At 34.2% G+C, this 11,650-nt stretch overlaps 2 protein-coding genes across 2 annotated transcripts; one reads left to right on the forward strand and one right to left on the reverse strand.

Moving 5' to 3' along the window:
* The first annotated feature begins 207 nt into the window (after window positions 1–207).
* PGAP3 (Per1-like protein PGAP3) lies at window positions 208–4,319 on the forward strand. The gene is made up of 7 exons (XM_073087488.1): window positions 208–458; window positions 980–1,137; window positions 1,688–1,843; window positions 2,049–2,173; window positions 2,602–2,735; window positions 3,256–3,463; window positions 4,140–4,319. Exons 1-7 carry the CDS (start codon window positions 212–214, stop codon window positions 4,204–4,206), a joined length of 1,095 nt encoding a protein of 364 aa, XP_072943589.1. The 5' UTR covers window positions 208–211; the 3' UTR covers window positions 4,207–4,319.
* On the reverse strand, window positions 4,315–8,866 carry LOC140753103 (uncharacterized). Its single transcript, XM_073087481.1, has 4 exons — window positions 8,692–8,866; window positions 8,104–8,192; window positions 5,455–7,640; window positions 4,315–5,352 (listed from the first exon to the last, which is right to left on the reverse strand). Exons 1-4 carry the CDS (start codon window positions 8,700–8,702, stop codon window positions 4,726–4,728), a joined length of 2,913 nt encoding a protein of 970 aa, XP_072943582.1. The 5' UTR covers window positions 8,703–8,866; the 3' UTR covers window positions 4,315–4,725.
* Window positions 8,867–11,650: the final 2,784 nt, after the last annotated feature.

Raw genomic sequence — 11,650 nt, forward strand, 5'->3', positions numbered from 1 at the left:
ATTGGGCATAGATAAAGGTTTTTTTTATGTTATGCACAGATAAAATTTGAATATTCAGCTGGTCTGACTAACAATAAAAGGAAACAAAAATACTACGTAATGTTTATTTTAGGTTTGAATAATAATATCGCCTTAGTTTAACCATTCGTTCTAGCATCGAAATCTTAGAAAATCTATATTTGTATCACATAAATTAAATTTTATTTCGTCAATGTCAAATTGTCAAATTCAATCGTTATCGACCGGACCGATAACAGACAGCCATTATCAGTACTTGCGGCCGGCTCGCATTGCTTGTAATCAATTTAGCCGCAAAGAAAATGCACTAATAATGTTTTTCCCACTACTATTTGTTGTATTTTTTCAAATTACCCCTTTAGTTCTGTGCAGCGAAGGCGATCGGTCTCCATATTACCAGAATTGTGTTAAAAACTGCCTCACTGCGAACTGTACTAAAGGTAACTAATAATTATTGTTTAAAATCAATACTGTAATTTATTAATGAAATATTTTAATTTTAAAGACACAAGTTTATTCAAAAAATATCAAAATAAAATTATCCAAAGTTATTTGAAATGCAGTACATAAATAGTTTCATCTATTATTGTAATTGTATTGTATTAATTTGTAAATTGCAAGGATAATTATATTATATATATATTATTTGATGTTTATTTGTTAATATATAGCAACTAGATTAATGAAGTTAATTATAATAATGTAATTCTTGTAATGAATAAAACAACAATATTTTTTTGCTTGAAATAGTGCTATGGCCGGCATCTGATTCCTGATTCAATAATATTACTTTTCATTGTCACCAAAATTATACCTACAAATATTATAAATTTAAACCGATTCAATGGAAAAAACAAAATCATTACAAAAAATGAAAAATTAATAATAATTTACATGACTAATATTATATAAATTAAACTTAATAAACAATATAATTGATACCAAATTTTCTTTGTTACAGCGGGTATAACATTCCTCCCGAAGGCTGTAAAGCTCCAGGACAAATGGAGCCGTATGATGATGTGGAACTGCTACGACGAGTGCAGCTACCACTGCATGTGGAAGACAGTGGAGGGCTTCCATGAACGTGGCTTTGATACACCCAAATTTCATGGAAAAGTAAGCTTGTTTTATATCTCAATCTTATATATAAAATTCTCATGTCACAATGTTAGTTACCATACTCCTCCGAAATGGCTTTCCTGTTTTACACCAAATTTTATATGCATATTCAGTAGGTCTGAGAATTGGCTATTATCTATTTTTCATACCCCTAAGGGATAAGGGTCGTTCACCCTTAACATTTTTTTATTTATATGCCAACACAACGTTTGCCGGGTCAGGTAGTAAGATATAAATAAAACTTGTTGGTTTTTATAAAATAGGACTAGTAAATGAACAAACAATGATAGTTGGCACATGTAATTAAGCTCGGATAGAATTATAGTCCTAGCTAAAGTTGTCTTCACAAATGCATTGCTACTCTAAAGGACTGAGTTGGAATACCTAATGTAAGTGCTATTCCCTTAGCACATCCTTTAGCCATAAATGAATTTATACACACACATTTTACAATTTTTTGGCACTTTACAAAAAAAAATTGCATTTCACAAAAAAATTAGCATTTTACAAAATTTTTAGCAAACTTAGAAAATTGTCTCTTTTTCAGTGGCCATTCAAAAGAATCATGGGAATCCAAGAGCCAGCGTCGGTGTTTGCGTCGATGCTGAATCTTCTGTCCACCCTCTTCATGCACACACTTATAATCAAACAGTTCCCTATATCCGACACACCTCTGGTCCTATTTTGGCATGTGTTTGTTGCGGTAATTACCTTTACTTTTACTAACCTTTAAATATGTAACAATTGGATGTCAGTTCTAGATCTAATTCATGAGAAACTTATGAAGAAAACATGCAACCGAAATATTGCTATATGACTTGATATGGCTAATAAAATATTGTAATTTATTACAAAAAAAAGCTTAATACATCTTTCAATGTTTATTAATATTTGATATTTTTTCTCAGATTTGTATGAATGCCTGGACATGGTCAATTGTTTTCCATATCAGGGACAATGCCTACACTGAGTTTATGGACTATGCTTGTGCCCTGTCTATGGTCATGGCACTATTTGTGGCTGCCGTTGTTCGGTAATTATTTATATAACATTTATGGAAAAAGTGTAAAAAAATAATAGTCCTATACAGTAATACAATGTATATTTAATTAATTATTCAGTTCATAAATAAAAACAATCAATCTAATAAGGGAAGATTATGGAATTAGAAAGTTTTTATTGAAGTTTGGACCCACTTAATATTTTTGTAGGTTTTTTCATAATATAATCCATTACATATTGTATTTAGTATATAAGATAACATATAAGTATAATAACTTTAGTAAATAAGATAACATATAAGTTAGATTCTTAAAAAAGGTAGTTTTAGCAAGAGGAGTAACAGTTTGTATGACAAATGAGCACACACTGCTCACTGAAAAATGAACTTCTACTATCAATTACATAGGACATTTTCTGTAGGTGTTATACACATCTTATATAATTGAATTATATTTTCAGTATTTTCCACAAGAGGAGGAAATTCGTGCTGTCTGTGCTGATAGTCTCGATCTGGTACTACATGGAGCATGCGCAGTACCTGTACTCTGGGCAGGTTGATTATGACTACAACATGAAGGTTAATGTGATGTTTGGTAAGTTCCCTTGCTTTTTTTTTATTACACCATTAAATAACACAATAGATTGATTTATCTATCTATCTCCAGCCCATGTTAGTCCTCTGCTGGACATAGGATGCTTGACATTGATCAATATTTTATAGGAAGCAGGATATTTTAATTTTAAGTAAATATCTCTTAATTATGAAGAATTTGCATGTCTTCTGTGTCTCCATATCTGCACAATCACTAGTCTTAAATGGGATGGGTCATTATAGTTTTTATCTTCTTTTGTAAATTGTAATGACCATTAACATCAGGAGGTCTGCATGCCTAATTTTTATTATAATATGTAATAATAAAAAACTGGTATTTCTTATTTCTTATGCAACATTTAATACTGCGGAGTGCAGACGAATATGTTTATTATTAAGAGTAATAATCGATCTTAACCAATTCTAGCTTACTACTGTTTAAATTTTTTAAATTTTGCTAGGAAAAAAATTGCCATTAATGTTGATATAATGAAATATTTTGTGAAATTTTGTTTGTGCAGGCGTGCTGGGGTCGGTGCTGTGGCTGGCGTGGGCGGCGGCGCAGTGGGCGGCGGGCCGGCGCTACGTGTGGCGGCTGGCGGCCTTTACCGCGCTGTCGGGCGCGTCGCTCGCGCTGGAGCTGCTGGACTTCCCGCCGCGCTACGGCCACTGGGACGCGCACGCGCTCTGGCACCTCAGCACCGCGCCGCTGCCGTTCATCTTCTACAGGTACAACGAGTTGGACAAGGGCCTTTGAATAATTAATACCCCGTGTTTTGTGTGCTACGACTATTGGGACGCGCACGCTCTCTGGCACCTCAGCACCGCGCCGCTGCCGTTCATCTTCTACACCGTTGACGAGTTAGACAAGGGCCTTTGTAAAAGTAATACCCCCTGCCCGGATTCCCCTTAGCATAAGCGAGAAAAACTATTTCTTTAAGCTGGAGGACTTAGCGAAAACCAGAGACTATTCTTCTTGATCCATCCCCCACTCCTCCCTTAACAAAAACAAAATAGGAGGATCTTTTTTTCGCCGACATAGTTTCGAACTACGCCATTACCTTTGACCCATAACGAAGCTGTAAGTACGCACATAGATTAGTGGCCTCTACTCTTTAGATCTAGTTTATTTGCAGCCTCAGGTGTTGCTGCTTTTTTGTATAGCACTTCATGTGTTAGAGTTGGTTAAAATCCTTAGAGAAAACTATTTCCCATCAATTTGAGATTGTTTATTAGGTAAACGTATAAATTCAAGCAATAATTAATAACCGAATTGATTTTTTTGACTGGTGTTTAAAATTTCATGTAAACTGTAATAAAAATATTAACCCCAAACTTAGTAAGTAGAGTTTCCTCTATTAGGGCTTAATACAATAAAGTTTTAACGTATGAATTTATATTCCAGATTCGTAATCGATGATCTCACCTACTTGTACGCGCCGACCGAGACGGAAGACGCAAAGACTAAATAATTATTTATTCATAATATTTAAGCACTATTTAAATCTATTTCTATTTGGACCTACTATTACTATTGATGTTAGTATTACTTATAAAGGAACCATAATAAACACATGGTGTAGTATTTATAGTGTTTTATTTTTCCCAATGTTCTTCTACACTGACATACATTACACATATAAATAAACTTGAGAGTACAATGAGTTACTTTTCCACAAAAATGTTTTTGCCATTTTGATTACTATAATTATGTAATTTTATTAAGGCATTTATTAAAATCTGAAATAAACACTAATCTTTTTAAAAAAATAGTTCATCAACTTTTCCCATACAACATATTCCATATAAGCCGATAATTCATTCTTATCATCTTGTGCACAGAACACCTATACTTCGGTTTGATCTTGTGAGTGAATTCGTAAACATAGTACTCAGTACAAACAAACGATATTACTCAATACAAACAGAAACTAACGAGTACTTATGAAACTGATCCATAATCCCATACTTAGGTACATATTTTATGACATTTAATTTTCAAGTACAAATTTCTTCCATTGTGTACCGCAATTCGCCATTCCCAATTTACGTTTCTTTAACCAACTGATCTTTGATTTAGCATTCGCTAATTTCTTGCCTACGAGATTAACGGGGGATGTTTGTTGTTCGACCCTGCGACTTCCAGCTTGGGTAGGATTGTAATATGTCTGAGTGTAGTGCGGTTGGCCGTGGTCGACCAAGGCACTCCTAGCTTCGTAGTTTTGCCAATACACTGGGTTCTGTTGAACTGAAAACGGTCTTTCCGATGAATAACGTCTCCCTCTGTTCTCTTTAAATATCAGATTTTCATCCCATTGCCTTCTGTATTCCTGTTCCATGTATGGTGATCTCCTGTTGCGTTTCGGTCCTTGTGCTGGCTTGTAAGTTGTATAGCTCCTTGGTTTATACCGGTGTCTTTTATTAGGACGTCTTGTTTTATTAATTTGTTCGCTATAAATTGTTTGATATTCATCTGAATCGCTGTCAGATTTTTCATCCTCTTCTTCTTGTTCCATGTATTTCTTTGTACTGTCTTTCGTTTTGTTTTGTTTTTTCTTATTAAATAATTTTACTGATCCCAGCATTCTTTGAAGTAAACCTTTCTTCTCAGCTTTAATCTAAAAATCACACATTTGATTAGATCTAGAATGAGTTTTAAGATTAAGTAAATATCTATAAAATAAATTAGCGAACACTAATTAAACCATAATAAATCATACCTTAACATCTGCTGCTTCAAACGTCTCGGCATCATCGTCTGTGCTTAAATCTTCAGAATCATGTTCACTGATAGTAGATGCTACTACTTTCAGGTTATTACGAGGTTCGTCGATTTCGACTATATCAGTATCTACTGATTGGCTCTCGTAATCTACATGCGTACGGAGTTCCTTTACATCAGATCCTGTACCAACGGAACTAGTGTTGTACTTACTCCTGAAACTGGTTGCACTAGGCGGATTCATCAAAGCTTCAATTTGTATATCTCTTTTCTGTATACCAGAGACAGCTACGATTGTGCTCCTAAGCGGTTTAAGATCAGATTTATTTGTAGATTCATTCGTTACAGACTTTAGATCATCATATTCACTGTTTGAAGTTTCTTTTGGAAAATCCATTGTAAGTGCAATAGATTTGTATATTTCTTTAATTAAATGATCTGTTTCCTTACTGCGAGTCTCCTGAGTATCTAGTTCAGTATTAGTGGCTATAGACGCTGCCAGTTTTTGAACTGTTCTGCTGTGATTATCAGGCTTTCTATAGAAACATCCACACATTTGTCGCCCCGGAGAGTGTATGAGAAGTGGAAAATTTTGGGTGCATTTTAGTCGTTGATATGGATCATTTGTACAGCAGAAATGAGATGGAATCTGACGGGAACAAGATGGCACGTACGGATTAACATTACACGAATTGTTATACGTAAAACTGTGCATTAAAGAAGAGCAAGCTTGTATGTTACTTTGAGATGGCCCATTTTGTATGATAGCATCTTTTTTGGATTTCTTCTCTATTACATTATTTACTTGCGGATTGGTTTTAACTTCTTGTAAAACGGATTTTAGGATACTCTTTATTTGATTCAAAGTCTCTTCGGTTTTGTTTTCTGTCGAGTTTATATCAATCTGTATACTTCTAGTAATAGCAAGATTGTTCGTACCGACATCTATAGCTAAGCAGGCCGCATTTTGACGAAACGTTGGTCGTATCGGTTCTATTTTCTCAATTTTCTGTATTGGCTTTGGATAGATTTCACTGCAATCTACGGTACAACTTTTGGAAGTGTCTGTGTGTTCTGTTATTTTATCTATTTTATTTGTTTTAACTAACTTTGGCGACTTTCTTCGCACATTATCTTTTGTTTCCTGTGAGCGATACGTCGGCCTTTTTTGGTGTTTGGATTTAGAAGGCAATCTTGTATAATGATTTTCTATTAGGTCATTATGCACATGGAATTTGTTATTTTCAGGCCAACATCGTGTATCAACGGGGCGTTTAAGTTCCTTCCTTGGTGATTTCTCTTCTTTTGCTAATTTAATATTTTTTTCTTTTACAGGAACAACGTCATATTGATTTGAATCATAGTACCCGTTTTTATTAAACTGATTACGTACGTGCGTTGTTAATGGATCAATGATAAAATTTTGGTTCTTTCCTATATATTTATCAACGTTTTGAAATTGACCGTAGCAACATGAGCACACATCAGATTCGTATGGACAATAGCCGCTGTTATGATAATCCCTACATATAGGAGAAGTAAATTGACTTGTGTCTGAAAATTCATCGACTACACGTTCTGGATCAAAATGTCTTTCAAAAACATTTTCTAAGTAGGATTGGCTTAAAACGTGATCAATATCTGGCTTGGGATGATTTTCAAATGCGCTGTCCGTGCACATGCCATAGCTACTAAATGGACTGTTTTCAGCGTAAGCGTAATATACCATTTGAGTATTGGGTTTTACTTTATCCTTCACAGACTTCTTTTTTTTATTCCTTTTAAAGAAGTTTTTGGGTCCGCCACCGTTTGGCTGCACCGACCAATTTGCAGTTGGCTCAAAAGATTGGCCTTGTTGTAAACCAGATGCTGACATAGAGGGAAAGAGGAACGAAACTGCTGATTTCCTTCGCTTTGAAGATCCATCGCCGCAATGTGATCCCATTATGCCCACATTGGCTTCTCCAAGCACCTTCACATCACTACATTTGCAAGATAGAACTGTGTTTGTGTTTCGTAACCGTGAGTCGATCAGCGCCGTGTGTACTGGTGTGTTCTTTGGTGGTTTGGAGTTCTTGGCCTCATGTAATTGACGTTCCAAGTTAATGATCTTGTTTTGCAAATCAGTTACGTCTATTGGTATACACGATATTATTTTAACTTCAGTCTGCGACGGTGAGTTTCCTGAAATTATGTTATATAGTGTTAAAAAATAAGCACATCTGTGTCATATATTTTTGAATATAGGTGTTATCGTAAAATTATTAGCTGCCAATAGGGGTCACAATAACCTGGTGGAGAATCTTAGAAATATTTATAAGATTCGATATAGTGATACAACATTTTTGTAGTGTAAGGCTGTTGCTTTTATTGAAAGCGATTTGAATTGCAATATCAATTATACGTGTGATTCTACTAATAAGAAAGGATATTTCGATCGACCATTTTACTTGTTTTAAAATGATATTTTAAAACAAATTAAAAAAGTCAACAAGTTTCCCAATTATTTTTAAAACGAGTACGTAAATATGTACGTTACACTAATATCATAACCAGACTTACTTAGTACAAAAAATCCTTATACAAAATACAGCAATTAACTAATTAGGTACATGAAAGTATAAGCTACAATACAATACATTTTTACCCAAGTTAAATGCGACTCGCCGGAGAAAAGTCTCGACCCCTTTAAAACGTTTGTACGGTTTGGAGCTTTTGTCCGTATTGTCGGCGGGACTGTAAAGGAATTACTTCCTCTAGGATTAATATGTTCCTGTAGAGAATTTTATCACAATATACTATACCGTAGCTTGGAATATTACGATTTTGGAATATTATGTCATTATTATTAATTTACTGTGAATGTTTTACAATAGATATGGAAAGTTGGTAGAACCCTTTGTGGTTCGACTCCGGTCAATTTCTGCATAACAACAGCAGTGCTGTGTTCTGGTTTGAAGAATGTGGTAAGGGAGACCTACTTTTCCGAGGCGTTCCAGCTTAGTCATTAGCGGTAGCGGCGCGTCTGTGGCCGACCTCAGGTAAGAATATCTAATCCTATCAGGAGTTGATTACAGATATACATGGGCGGCAGTAACCACTTAACATCAGGTGGACTACACGCTCGTGTGCTACTCTTATATTATAAAAAAAGATATATCTTTTGGCGTCTACATTATAGCATATTTAGTGAAATAACATAATCCTTAATCAATATTAAAAAAATCTGTCTTACCTCGGGTTCATTTTAAAAATATTATGTAGATACAGTTGCAACGAATTGATTATATTTTTACTTTGTAGTTAACGAATAATTTCATGATTACAGCCCGAATAACAATTAAAATGTTACCAATTTAATAAGTTGAGCTGAAAGCCCATTTCTTTGACTTTTGATAGAATCATTGAAGTTCGGTGTCACTTCTGGTTTTAAAAGTGTTATTCTTTAAAAAGTTTTTACTGTCTTTACATCATTATAACGTAAACATATACCTATTATGAGTATTTACAACAGGTTAAGCTACTTTACATTTATATTTATAAAGGGAAGTTTAAGTTGTAACTACATCATTACCATAGTAGAACATGGAACACTTCGAAAAATTGCCCTGCTGTTATGAACAGCAATAGGTGAAGCCTTCGCAGTAAATCACGGTGGTAATGTGTATATGTATGTAACATTGCTGAAGATTCTCTACGAATTCATTGAAAATATTTCAAATAGATTGTTTCAGTTATAGACATAGAAAATATAGGTAGGTACCTAATTATAGCTAATTACGTTTTCATTAATAAAACACATAGAAAATCGTTTCCAATATTTTTATTTTTAAATTAGTGGCAGTGAAGTTTTACGGGTACTTTATTTAATAACAAAACGATTCTGGTACTGCCTCAGTCGTATAGCGGTGTCGCATATTCGGACTTAACATTAAAATAATCATGTATATTTAAGACATTACTTACATATAAATTGGTACAAGAAAAAATAATTATCAACTCTTGAAGTCTCTACATTTTACAATACTTGTTTAAGATTGGTCATCTTCAATGTATATTTGGTGTTAAAACCTTAGTCTCTTATCTCCTCACCACTAATTCCATTTATATTAAAATTCAATTGTAGCTTTTCAAGTGTATGCAGTTTTTATCGTAACGTTTCTGGTTTCTGCATTGTAACGCATTAAATATGCATAATGTAATCAGCATTGAACGTGCTATCTACTGTGCTTGGGGCTTCACGTATGTTACGTGTAAAAGCCCCTTCACATTAAGGCGGACCCACACATTACTGTTCGGTTCCTATTAATGTTAATATATTTGCATGAGTATCCAAAGCACACCATTCTAATTATTCGGTTGTAATACGTACATATTAACCCAATATTGGGTTTAATTTACACTATCAAGAATTTAGAAAACCCATGCATTATAAATCTGTCGGGCCGTCCTAACGTGAGAGTGCCTTAGTTAAATATGAATTTTAACTTCAGAAACAGGTGGTTCTAAAATTCGGTAGTTTGTTTCTTTTCAAAGATTTAGAGACTTCAAGTTAACATATTTAGAAAAAACAATTTGTAAATGTTTTGGCACCTTAATTTGACACTCAGGTTACTAAATACATTTTTAAAATTAGTCTGAACACGACTTTACAATAACGGCTAAATAAATTAATGAAACATTCATACACACTTTGTAACAAAAGATCATCATTTTCACTTTTAAAAACATGGTTTTAATGAAGGATTTTGTTTATAGATAGTATGAGCGACCTTTCTTTGTTTCGTAGGAAATGGTTATGTATAACCTAAAATATAAATATCGAACACTATTTTAAGTTCGGTATGACTCATCTAAGTGCGTTAACTGTATCGATTATATTATAATTTTCTTACTAACATTCAATATTTTACGTATCTTCATGGCTGTGTAGTTTACAACACTTGACGTTTACAAATAAATACATCGTTCTCGCTATTCAAAAGAATTTTGCTATAAAATTTCAATCTGGTAGTATTCGACCTACTTATACCGTAGATTATTATCTAAAATGCGTCTAATCGGTCAAGATGCTTGATAGAACTAAGATTCATTAGGGCGTTTTGTTTATCTTCCAACCTTATAATGTTCAATGTTCTGGTGCTAGAGCCCTTTCAACAATACCAAGGCAACTGTATTTATATTCAGGTATCGGGATGGATAAATTAAGCCGCCAATCTACCAGTTTCACTTGACAAAAACATGACTGCTGACTAACCATTGCTGCTAGATGTCAGATAGTACCAGCACTTTATGTTTTTGAATTGCAGGAGTAAAAAAAGACTTATAGAGCCTTCCCTCGATTTACCAACAATATAATGGTTCTAACAGATTTTGTTAGGAGTATCCGTAGCGTCATCAACACATTCTTACAGTGATTTTTTCAAATAAGTATGGACAAGATGATCATATCTTCAGGCAGCCTTCTTGAAGGTAATCGTATTTACTTGGGACTAACAGTCTATAAGTCCACTTCAAGTTTTGAGGTTCTGTTATGATCATCGAACTCTACTAGGCAGCTTTAGAGAAACTACAAAGTGATTTCCAATCCAGTACGAAGAATGGCTGAAGTTTAAACAGCAATGAATTGGCGTTGATGACTATGGAACGGAGGTAGAGACTTACTGAACACATAATTACTTGTGAAAAATCATTGTATATTGATGGAATGGGAGTTTAATTTGGAGTGATGCATATCCAATAAGACTATCTTCAAATGGCCAATGGATGGACACATTCAACGCTTAAATAGTGCACTTAATTATTTGATTACAGTCGTTCTCAAGCATCTCGCCCGGTACTGAGTTACCTATTTAGACATGAACAACGGTAATACTAGTGAGTGTACAGGTAAACAAAGCTTACAAATAAATATCAGTCCTGAATCTACTGGTGCACCTTGAGACAACTAGTGCATTCGGTGGCACGGACTAGCTTCATACACGACGTATGTCAAGTTCTTTATAAGTTTATTCGTGGACAGCAAAGACCATTATAAGTCCAAGGCTTTTTACTCTAAATAAAAGGCATCCCATTGTAATAAACGATTGAAAATTAAAATGATCGGGATAAACGAATATCGAAACCTTGAAAAAATTAGAAAAAATAAAGTCACACGTACGAAGCACGTACGGCGTAGAAGTCGTAACTACTAT

The sequence above is a fragment of the Epargyreus clarus genome, unplaced genomic scaffold, assembly GCF_041222505.1.
Source record: "Epargyreus clarus isolate Ecla_fem2 unplaced genomic scaffold, WU_Ecla_fem_2.2 ptg000026l, whole genome shotgun sequence".
NCBI classification, from domain to species: domain Eukaryota; kingdom Metazoa; phylum Arthropoda; class Insecta; order Lepidoptera; family Hesperiidae; genus Epargyreus; species Epargyreus clarus.